The following is a 12,949-nucleotide window of genomic DNA, read 5'->3' as shown; positions in this document are numbered from 1 at the left end:
TGGTGTTTTTTGAAATTCAAAAAAAAGCCAAAGGTTTTCTGTGATGGATTTAGGGGGTAGGGTTAGTGAGGGGATAGAGTATATACCGTATACAAACCATTACGCCTATGGAGTGTCCGTAAACCACATATTCGTGTGAGTGTGTGTGTCTGAAGCAGATTTACGAACATCAATCTGGGCTTACTTTAATTGTGCTCAATCTGTTCAGTAAAGGATTTACTAGGACTTTTGTGCACAGCTGCCAATATTTTCCAGTTTTACTTTTTTTTTGGATGGTGAGGAGTATTACATGCTGTTCAAGTAGCTGTATATTTAAACCACTAATGAATGTTTGTTTGTTTTTAATCCCAAAAAATAAATCCTCAATATTCTCAAATCTTTATAGAAAATATATGAATTTATCTTTAAAATGTTATTTATATAGATTTAGAGTTTTTTTGTCTAACAAAAATAGCATTACATGTCTTTTAATATTGTTGTTGCAAGACCCTGTCACAATACAAGATCATATGCAAAAGTCATGAGCCTCCAGTCCTGATTGTCAAAACAAGCTCAATTCTGCCCTCTATTGGTCCAGCTATTCACTGTACTGTGATGTCTGACACAAAGCGCTTGCAATGTATTTATTTATTTGTAATGAAAGTATTAGTCCATAAATTATTCTCCATTCAGAAAGGGTTTATTTTACAGCAAAAGAAAACATACTTTTTGTATATTATAGAGCAGTAAATCTCTAAGACTTTTTGACTCGAAGGCCCTCATTGTCCAACAGTTTTCAAAAAGCCCCTCATAAGGTAAATTATATAGAATTTCTTGATTTATTCATAACATTAAATGCATGAATAACATCATTCATTTTAATAATTTTAAGTCACCTTAGTTGAGAACCACTGATAATGAGTCACATAAAGTAAGTATGGTGGCAAATCCAATGTCTTATTGACCATCTTGCCCGGAGCTTTATTTTTGGTTCACTACACTTGAAACATGAGCTTTTCTACAACAGCACCTATTCATTCATTAAAACTCATCCTGTTGTGCTTAACATTTTATTTTACACAAAAAGATATGTGGATACAGAGACAATCAGTTTACATTACTACAACCTTATGATTGTATGAACACATTAGTCATTAGTTAGACCACAGTCCCTCAGTGACACAAAAGTGCACTCAGTATATAAATACTAGACCAACTCAAGAGCGTCTTCAAGATTTCCAGTGATTTAAACACTCATGTGAGTGGTAGCACTTCCACTAAGGTACAAAGTATCCTGACTTTATGCTGTATCGGCTTCTTCAGCCACAAAGCAGTTTTGGGTATTTCAACTGGAGTCTTGTCCACTCTGTTCTCTTTTTTTTTCCCCTTCACGGTTGCATGCGAATGGCTCCGTCCAAGCGAATCACCTCGCCGTTGATCATGGGGTTTTCTGCTATTGCAGTCACAAGGTGCGCAAACTCCGCTGGATCTCCCAGACGTGACGGGAAGGGCACCTGTCTGGCCAGGAAACTCTGCACTTTCTCCGGTAATCCTGCTAGAAGTGGTGTGGCGAACAGACCTGTAGGGAAAGAAGAGGAAAGGTGGAAAAAGCATAGAAAAGGTAACAAAATGCCATAATAGTAAATTAACTGTGTTAAATGTATAAGACAAACCAGGCTAAAACAATGAATTATGATGGGAAATGATGAGGACATCATTCCGTTTAGAGATAAAATGTGTGTTTCGGGGATGCTGACCTGGAGCGATGGTGACCACACGGATCCCCATTGGTGCAAGGTCTCGAGCAATAGGAAGTGTCATTCCCACAATCCCACCCTTAGAGGCGGAGTATGCAGCCTGACCCACCTTTAAAAGAGAACAAAACACTTTACAAAACCTGTAGTGCTGCGGATAAATCTGTAAAGTTCAAAAGTAAGGGTCAGTAAGAAGTCTCATACTCATCAAAGCTACATTTATTTGATCAAAAATACTGTAAAAACAGTAATATTGTGGAAATATTATTACAATTTAAAATAACAGTTTTAAATTTAATATATTTTCAAATGTAATGTATTCCATTGATGGCAAAGGTGAATTTTCAGACATTACTCCAGTCTTGAGTGTCACCTGATCCTTCAGAAATCATTCTAATATGCTGATTATTCTGATATGCATTTTATCAATGTTGTTTGATAAATGTTTTATAAAAACTGATTTTAAAAAATTCTGGATTCTTTGATGTTTAGCATCTGTAATAATATAAATGTCTTTACTGTCCCTTTTACTGTTCTTGATTAATAAAAGTATTAATAATAAAAAAAAAAAAGAATAAAACTCTTCCGGACCCAAACTTCTGAGCGTTGTGTATGGCTGTTATACCTGGCCATCATAAGCAGCAACACTGGCTGTGTTGATGATGCAGCCTCTGTGTCCATCTGCATCAGGCTCATTTTTCCCCATCTCCCCTACAGCCAGTCTGATCACATTAAAAGTCCCAGCGATGTTCACCTTTAATAGATCAAAACAATATTTATAATTCATGCAGTAGTACCATGGGGAAAAAGACTGACGCTTTAGAGAAATTACAGTGATAAACTTTAGTGACAAACGACAGTTGCTTTGGGATATTTAGAATAGTGATCAGCTGTAGTAATATGATCCAGTGGCATGCGAGGTTCAAGCAGCACTGTAAATACAGTTTGGCTTACAGTGATAACACGAGTGAAATCCTCCAGACTGTGGGGAAGGTCCTTTTTAAAGTTGTACGTTTTCACAGCCACAGCGATCCCAGCACAGTTCACCGCCAAGTCCACTTTGCCATACTTCTCCTTGGCCAAATCCACAGCCGATCTCACATCTGACTCCGATGTGACCTGAATTAAAAACAAAAGCCAAATCAGAGGGAAAGAACATTTTCAAAATCTGCATTGTGGTCTAAGAGAGCAAAAAGAGGGGGTGTGCAATGCAAAAGGGTGGTTAATAATAAGCGTCACTCACATCAGTCGGTGCAAATGCACATCGCTCCCCAAGAGCTGCGGCCAGCTTGTGTCCATCTGAGCTGGGCAGGTCCAGGATCACAGCGCTGGCCCCCTGACTGATGAGCCGCTCCACAGTCGCTCTCCCCAAACCAGAGGCCCCTCCTGTCACCAGACCCACCATACCCTGTCAAATTGTCAAAATGCCTGTTTTTGGGGTGTAGCCTCAGAAGTACAGTCTTAAATGAGATAAGACTTAAATGAACATAAAGAGCTGGGAGAAAACCGGATGCGTGTCAGATCAGTGTCATGTGCGTCAGGTCTTAAAGTGACAGTGGCCTAATATACCTGGCCTGCTGCTGCGTGTCATTGATGTTAATCAAATAACAGATGAAAAAGAATATAACTTGCTGCTCTTGACTGATAAACTGTTTATTTCTCTTTCTATACATTTCTCTCTATATTATTTATACAGTGAAAATAATGCAGATATTTTATACTTGATTACTCTAGTCAATTCCTGTAGTATTTCTTACCTAAATATTACTGTTAGACCTACCTAAAAATCTTAAAGCACTGTTTATTTCATTTAAATCATTGTTCTGTTGTACTCATTGTGCTATCGCTTGTCATTTTTTTATTTGTTCTTATTTTATTACTTACTGTTTGTCTTTAAATATATTTTAACTTTATATTAGAAAGTATTTTTGTGACTGGTATGTGAAATGCTTGACATCTTAACCTTAATTATTAAAATACAATGTTACAATAACAACTTTTACTCATTTCATCCCCATAAATAGAGAGAAAAAACAGTAGTAGTATTTGTATCGGTGATACTGGTCTTCATTCATAGTACTTCATGAATAGTAAACATGTGCCATTAAACAGTATGTAAAATATATAATATTTGTGTTGTTTTTACATTAAATTTGGAGATTCAATGTTAATTTTGTATTACAATATAAAAATATATTACACATTTTAATGTTAGGTGCGAGTAATAACAAAGTTAATTTAGAGAGACCGATAGATAGATAGATGTCATGGTTCAACAGTAACGTTAATATGCTGCAAAACAATGAGCTTGAGCACACCGGAGTTTGAGGACGGATACAGTGGAACAAAGAAGAGCACAGCTGCATAATCGCCATTGTTTCAAATATTTGCCTGCATATCAGTCAAACTGCACAAGTTCCATTCAACTAGTTAGCAGTGAGGCTACAACTTCAAAATATTGTGAAAAGATGTGAAACGCAACCATACAACGACGTAAAAATTAACACGGGTATAAAAGCAACCTTAAAAAATTTGAACTAAGGGACAGACGACTTTTGTGAGACTGTACATTTCTATTAATTCGTTCAATTTCTCTCTCACCTTGACACATCTGATGTTCGCCATATTTACAACCGCTTGGGTACCAGTGGTGACGTCAACGCGCGACGTAAGCTCCCTTCAGACCAATCAGAAATACGCACACGACGACACCCTTTAAAGCGATTGGCTACCGTTCACTTGATTGACATCTTCACAGGAAGTCGCGCGTCAGTCATTAATATTTTATGGCGTTAATTAGCTAACGGTAGTCTGAAAATATTTTAAATATATATTGTATAGGACCCATTTAATTGAGGAATATTAAAAACAAAATTCGAATATATCATTATTAATTATCAACAGCTGGGAGGAAATGAGACAAATGAGTCTATTCAGTTTACTTCTATAAATTACAGCAGTTGTACAAATAGTAACATAATCAAAATTGATTGATACACAAATGTATAAACTGACTGAACATATAATCACATAACCTAATTTCTGACCATCAATTTACACCTCTATAATAACCATAATATAAAGACTGCATGCATGAAATAAATTAAGACCTTCAGTTATTACCATCAATATTTTTATTTGGGGGTTAAAGTGAAAACAAAATTCACAATTATTATTTTTTTATGGAATATTGCAGTATGATTTATATAAGCACATCATTTATTTGAATTATTGTATTCTTGTCATCTTTAATCAAAATAACTTGACTCTCTTGAAGCGGCATCTCTTCTCTGATGATGTGTTTACTGGCATGAGGGCGGGGCAACCTGTCACTCACATGACATCACAGCAGTAGCCACCCTACATTTTCTCTCATTTGAGAAGCGGTTTCACTCGGATATACGTCACAATAGGAAGAAAAAACTATCATCACAATTTCTGTTTCATGCCGACTTTAAGCTATTTTGTGCAGTGAGACAATCACCAATTCTCCATAATTTACACTCTTGGAAGAAAGCACACACAGTACAAAGATGCGCATCACATGGTTGTGTGAGGGAACGTCATTGGTGCATCTGATGTGAGGGAGCAGCTGTGAGAAAGACAGTAGGCTGTATAGTTATCTCCCAGATCTGGTGTGATCCCAAACTATACAAACTACTACCTCATTCCACAGCCCCCATGCAGCAGCCCCTCTGTCTGGTACCCTGCGGGAGGAGACAGGAGGCAGAAAGACATGTCAGCGCTTAGTTGTGCTATTTTTATTCTAAATTTAATAAACCACCATTGCAATTGCTTTGATTTTCATAAACCCTACAGTTAAGGCTGTCATCACCATCCTTTAACCCAGCATTAACCTTGCTCAAACATCCACACCATGGAGTGTGGGCAGACTTCTGGCATATTTCTTTTGAAATATGAGTCATGATATACCATGAACAACAAAGAGATTGCAGAGAAATGGATCAGGATCTGGTGCTCTGCAGCATTTGATGTGATAAACATATTGGCACTTATATGTGCTCATTAATGAAGCTTAGAGAGCAATGGCAAAAAAATAATTAATACTGCTTATTAAATAATGATTTATAATATTATTATTCATTATATATAATGCATAATATGTTTGTTACTGTATTACTAAAGATAACACAGGAAAGGTAAAAGCAATGTCTAGGGCCTGGTTTCACAGACAAGGTTTAGATTAAGCCAGGATTAGGCCTTAGTTCTATTAGGACATTTAGTAGCTTTTATAAAAGTGCCATTGAAAAAAACATGGTGTGCATCTTGAGACAAACAATGGCACATATATTTTAAGATATGCCAGTGCAAGTTGCTTTCAGTTAAAACAGCTCAAACACACATTTTAGTCTGAAACTAGATTTAAACCATGGTTTGTGAAACCGGGGGTACATGCATTAGGAAATTAAGCAATAAATCAACCCACATGGACGAGTTTATTACCACATACACCGAGAACTTCTTGTACAGTAGTCTCTTGGGCTAATGTGAACATGATTAATATTAATATGCTCCCGTTTGGAAAATCCAGTTTACGGTGATAAAAAATATTCTCTGTTTGTTGCTGGTCCAAATTAACGTTAGAATCAAACTACCATATTTCCTAAACTCATCTACCATCTTAAACTGTATTTTCCAGCACGATGTGATTCCCACACATGCACATTTCAGAAGAGCATCAAAAGCAACTGCATGTGAACTGAATGTTAGCGGTGATGATGACGGTGCACATGGTGTAATATTATATTATTATTATTATTATTATATTAATATTATTGCAAACATCCACACTAGCTCAGTACTTCTGTCTAAGAAATCAACAGCTGGCAGAGGCTTGATAATCATGCATGTCAATCCGATGTGTTTGAATCACAAGAGGTGTTTCGGTTGAACTGTAGACCGTCTGGCCTCCAGATTAACTTTATCAAGACGAGCTGAAACACGTTTGCGATTATCAAGTGTTTTATCGAGAAATGTCATCTTTACAAATCAGATCGACACCCAAACTAGATTGACTTGCCGCTTGAAATGGAGCATTTTGCCGACTAACATTTCAGTAAAAATTATAGATCTGCATGCATAATCTACTTCGCCCCTCTCATGATATTAAGATAATATACTCTGAATATTAGAGTTATGCTATCAAATACGAAAAATGGCGGTTGCCTCACCAGTGCACCCGGTTTAATAATCAATAAATTGTATGCTAAAATAACCCTAGTCATTATATTAAACTGAAATGTGTCCATGCAAATGTAAAACAGAATGCAAATTCCTGCGCCCGTGTTCACAGTGACTGCGGCAGTGACAATTTAAGGAAGGAACATAGTGTTTCGCTCACCTGAGATCGCGACTGTACATGATACCGCCATCTTACATCACCACCAGCAAGAACGGAGATACACCAGCTGCAGGCGCGCAGATCTACCCCTGACGTGACCTGCCCCTTGAGTGATCCGATCCGCCTTCCCTATACAGAGCCATTGGATATACAATGGGTAATTTAGTGGACTACAAAGTGTGCAATTAACAACGAATGGTTGTCAAATGTCACAACTTGCACGAGAGAAAACCTTTTGTTAACATTTTACAAGGCAAGTTGTTTTTCCAGTTTGAAATGGTGATATAGTGAAGCTAAAGGAACATTTTAAACATTCTATCAACGTGTTTAAATGATAATAAATGGAACTTTGTCAAGCTGAATTAAAAAATGTTTTCAAATACGAGTTGAGTTTTGACATTCATTTAGGTTAGCTTTGTGCTCATGGCATTTCAAGATGTTTAATAGAAAACTTATGTAGTATACACATACTTACAATAAACTATCCAATTGCAGTTGTTAGAGAAGGTTGCACTAAAATGTTGCAATGACAAAATGTGAATAAAGTGAATAATTGCACTAAATTAAAAATTAAAATGTTAAAGTTACAATGTTACTGTTTTAATACTGGTTGCACTGATATAACAATGTTATGATATATGTTACAATAGTAACAAAGTAACAATTTTGAAATGCTTTGATGGATTGTATTTGTTTGTCTTTTATCTCAGTATTCCTATCAGTGTTGCATAAGGTTTTTTTTATGTATAATAGTAACCCTAGAATGTGATAAAACAGAGTTTAAAATGTGTTAACTGGGCTGATATATATCCATCCATCATCTTCCGCATATCTGGAGCTGGGTCGCGTGGGCAACAGTCTAAGCAGAGACACCCAGACTTCCCTCTCCCTAGCCACTTCCTCCAGCTCTTCCGGGGGAACCCCGAGGCGTTCCCAGGCCAGCCGGGAGACATAATCCCTCCAGCGTGTCCTAGGTCTTCCCCGGGGCCTCCTCCCGGTGGGACGTGCCTGGAACAACTCCCTGGAAAGGCGTCCAGGAGGCATCCGAAATAGATGCCCGAGCCACCTCAGCTGGCTCCTCTCGATGTGGAGGAGCAACGGCTCTACTCTGAGCTCCTCACCCTATCTCTAAGAGAAAGCTCATTCCGGCCGCCTGTATCCGGGATTTTGTCCTTACGGTCATGACCCACAGCTCATGACCATAGGTGAGAGTAGGAACATAGTTTGACCGGTAAATCGAGAGCTTCACCACGACAGGCCGGTACAAGCTGCACCGATCCATCTGTCAATCTCCCGTTCCATCCTTCCCTCACTCGTGAACAAGACCCCAAGATACCTGAACTCCTCCACTTGAGGCAGGAACTCTCCACCAACCTGAAGTGGGCAAGCCACCCTTTTCCGACTGAGAACCATGGCCTCGGACTTGGAGGTGCTGATTCTCATCCTAGCCTCTTCACACTCGGCTGCAAACCGTCACAGTGCACGCTGAAGGTCCTGGTCTGAGGAGGCCAACACGACAACATCTTCCGCAAAAAGCAGTGACGAAATCGCATGGTCCCCAAACCAGACACTCTCCGGCCCTTGGCTGTGCCTTGAAATTCTGTCCATAAAAATTATGAACAGAACTGGTGACAAAGGGCAGCCCTGCCGGAGTCCAACATGCACCGGAAACAGGTCCGACTTACTGCCGGCAATGCGGACCAAGCTCCTGCTCCGGTCGTACAGGGACCGAACAGCCCTAAGCAGGGGGCCCCCCGACCCCATACTCCCAGAGCACCCCCCACAGGATGCCACGAGGAACACAGTCGAATGCCTTCTCCAAATCCACAAAACACATGTGGACTGGTTGGGCAAACTCCCATGAACCCTCCAGCACCCTGGAAAGGGTATAGAGCTGGTCCAGTGTTCCATGACCGGGACGAAAACCACACTGTTCCTCCTGAATCCGAGATTCCACTATCGGCCGAATTCTCCTCTCCAGTACCCTGGCATAGACTTTCCCGGGGAGGCTGAGAAGTGTGATCCCCCTGTTGTTGGAACACACTCTCTGGTCCCCCTTCTTGAAAAGAGGCGTGTCAGCCAAGACAGCCCCATAACATCATTATATATATATATATATATATATATATATATATATATATATATATATATATATATATATATATATACAGGGAGTGCAGAATTATTAGGCACGTTGATTTTCTGATCATATTTTTTTTCCAGGCACATTTGACCAATTCCAAACCACAGTAATCCTAATAACTACTATTGATTTAGTATTTAATAATGTATAAGTGATATATAATTGTTCATGAAGGCTGGAAATGAAAATCACCTTATATTCAGGTGTGCAGAATTATTAGGCATGTTTTCTTTTACAGATAAATTGAGCCAAAAAAGAGATTTAACTCAGACTGAAAAGTAAAAAAGTATTAAATGCCCATGAGAAGGATGCAATACTAATGCAATACTAGACATTGCAGTTAAGGCGTGACCATTGGACAGTGAAATGCTCGTTGGGTCAGCAGGGTCAGACAAAAACAGGTGGTGAAGAAAAGACACCTGTTAACCGCAAAAGAATTAAGAATTAAGGTGAAGAATTAAGGGTGAAACCATCAGGAACCCTTTAGTCTCCAGCGCCACCATTTTCCAAAGCTGCAACCTACCTGGAGTCTCCAGAAGTGCAAGGTGTCAGGATCTCAGAGACTTCAGTTAGGTAAAGAATCCTAAAAAATGACCCCCACTAAATAAGAATCATAAGCTGAAGTGTTGTAAAATACATGAAGAAGGTTTTTTTTATAGGCTTTATAGGTTTTATAGGTTGGGAGTGACTCTTGAAGGACCAGCACCACATCCTCTAGTACCACTGTTTGAAGAATTCATCTTCCAGAATCTGGCAGTACGTTTTGGGAGTTCATTTTAGTCCATCCTGAAGTCCGTTTTGCAGAGATGGACTAAAAATGAACTCCCAAAACGTACTGCCAGATTCTGGAAGATGAATTCTTCAAACAGTGGTACTAGAGGATGTGGTGCTGGTCCTTCAAGAGTCACTCTCAACCTATCTGTCCATAAAGCCTATAAAAAAACCTTCTTCATGTATTTTACAACACTTCAGCTTGTGATTCTTATCTAGTGGGGGTCATTTTTTAGGATTCTTTACCTAACTGAAGTCTCTGAGATCCTGACACCTTGCACTTCTGGAGACTCCAGGTAGGTTGCAGCTTTGGAAAATGGTGGCGCTGGAGACTAAAGGGTTCCTGATGGTTTCACCCTTAATTCTTCACCTTAATTCTTAATTCTTTTGCAGTTAACAGGTGTCTTTTCTTCACCACCTGTTTTTGTCTGACCCTGCTGACCCAACGAGCATTTCACTGTCCAATGATCATGCCTTAACTGCAATGTCTAGTATTGCATTAGTATTGCATCCTTCTCATGGACATTTAATACTTTTTTACTTTTCAGTCTGAGTTAAATCTCTTTTTTGGCTCAATTTATCTGTAAAAGAAAACATGCCTAATAATTCTGCACACCTGAATATAAGGTGATTTTCATTTCCAGCCTTCATGAACAATTATATATCACTTATACATTATTAAATACTAAATCAATAGTAGTTATTAGGATTACTGTGGTTTGGAATTGGTCAAATGTGCCTGGAAAAAAAATATGATCAGAAAATCAACGTGCCTAATAATTCTGCACTCCCTGTATATATATATATATATATATATATATATATATATATATATATATATATATATATATATATATATATATATATATATATATAAAGAATTTTGATGACTGTAGAAATGTGTTAATTCAGTATACACAGTATGTGACAGACCATAAATTAAAATTTTTCACACACTTTTCCATAAAAAATTTATTTTAATGCCTGGGAAAAGGGTAAATTATAAATTATACCCTAAACTATGATTGAAGTTCACGGTTGGTAAAGATTTTTTGAAAAAAAAAGTTCCTTATTTTTACCAAGCCAGCATTTATTTGATAAAAAAAAACACAGTAACACTGAAATATTACAATTTAAAAGTACTATTTTAATCTACTTTAATCAATATTTTTTTCCTGTGATGCAAAGCTGAATTTTCAGCATCATTACTCCAGTCTTTAGTGTCACATCAGAAATCATTCTAGTATGCTGATTTGCTGCTCAATAAACATTTCTTATTATCATTAATGTTAAAAATAGTTGTGCTGCTTAATATTTTGGTGGGAACAGGTATACATTTTTTCAAGATTCACTGATGAATAGAAAATATAACAAAAACAGCATTTATTTGAGATGGAAAACTTGTAATGTTATAAATGTCTTTACTGTCACTTTCGATCAATTGAATGTTGCCTTTTCATTTAGAACTCAGAAGCTGTGAGTTTCCTTGCAACTAAACCGCGGCAGTATAACCGTGGGTTTCTTCTAGTACTGAGTCTTTTAAATAAACAGTTAAATAAAAAGCCAAACTCCTTTTTTACTAAAAGAATAAATTTTATTTCAGCACTGTAAGTCATTTCCCAACCATACAAACATGACTGCCAACTTTGACTCTCTCTCTCTTTCTCTCTCTCTGAGCCTTTGGGCTTTCTCCCCAATCCATTGTGAAATCAGACCACAACAGCAAGACAAATTAAAAAGAAAATTTTCTTTCCAAAACAATCAGGTGCTTTCTTTATACTAAAAATAAGAAATTGTTAATAACGATCATAACCATAACAGCAATAATAATAATGAACTTGACCCTTCACTTCACAAGTTTTTTGGAGCTTTTGGAGATCTTGATGCATGCATCAATGCGTTTGTGTTGATGAGCGGATCAGTTTTCCAAGAACAGACGACAGAATGTGTTGCCTACCAATGGATGTTTCGGGTTTACGATCTTGGGGGCACATGCTATAAAGCAATGGGGACAAGATATAGAGGCTACTACATACTTCTAGAAAATGTAGGATGTCAGCAGACCACTGTACACAACACATTGCTGTTATCAGACTAGGATTGAAACCTGACCACACAGTGGTCCTGTGGAGTGAAGGGCTACAGAGCCAGGGTACAGGGGAAACAGTTATAAAGCAAGAGTCAGATCTGAGGTCCAGACACAAATCTACAGGAATGCACAGGCAAAACTCTTTACCAAAATAGCTGTTTGTGTGTGTGTGTGTGTGTGTGTGTGCGCACATGTGTGCATGGTTACAGTATGTGTTCACACTTAACCTATCCATGACTACATTGAAGCTACATTTTTCAGAGGGACAACACGTGTGCATGGGAGCTGAAGAAGTGTTCTAGGGTTAATCGCTAGGCTCCACTTGACTTGAGAGGGAAAAAAAAGAAATCATTTTAGCAATGAAACTGGACGATACAAGATTTAGCCACTTTTCACCAAAAAGATGTAAACATCACATTTTTCTTCATTTAGAATCGGATTACGGACCCTTTACGTATTCTAATATCTCATTAACTGAAAACATGTAGCTGTATAATCATATATACAGGATCCAGAAAGAGTATCAAGACTGTCAACTATATACTGGAAAAGAAGTTTCCAGAAATTTACTTTGGTTGGAAATTAATGTTGCACAGATGTATATTAGTCTGCTTTGTGTGCAAGGAAGCAAAATGACATTTACTCAAAATAATTCAATTTTAAATCAATGCTTAAAACAATGTAATGGGTTATTTATGTAAGTGACAATTACATCATGATGGTGAAGTGGTTTGAAACAATACCATACAAAATAGAGGTGAGGAAAATTGCAATCATTACACTTGAAAAATATCTAGTTATCTCCGCTAAGCAAATTTTAATACTAAATGTAGCAACGGTCAAAGGAGTAG

At 37.8% G+C, this 12,949-nt stretch overlaps 1 protein-coding gene across 1 annotated transcript; it reads right to left on the bottom strand.

Annotated features, from left to right (window-relative positions):
* Positions 1-609: 609 nt before the first annotated feature.
* Positions 610-4,419, bottom strand: hsd17b10 (hydroxysteroid (17-beta) dehydrogenase 10). The gene is made up of 6 exons (XM_079802168.1): positions 4,335-4,419; positions 2,977-3,141; positions 2,688-2,852; positions 2,359-2,487; positions 1,737-1,845; positions 610-1,558 (listed from the first exon to the last, which is right to left on the bottom strand). Exons 1-6 carry the CDS (start codon positions 4,356-4,358, stop codon positions 1,368-1,370), a joined length of 783 nt encoding a protein of 260 aa, XP_079658294.1. The 5' UTR covers positions 4,359-4,419; the 3' UTR covers positions 610-1,367.
* Positions 4,420-12,949: the final 8,530 nt, after the last annotated feature.

This window comes from Gobio gobio (assembly GCF_949357685.1).
Source record: "Gobio gobio genome assembly, chromosome: 21".
Classification (NCBI taxonomy): Eukaryota; Metazoa; Chordata; class Actinopteri; order Cypriniformes; family Gobionidae; genus Gobio; species Gobio gobio.
This window is presented reverse-complemented; position numbering and strand designations above follow the sequence as displayed.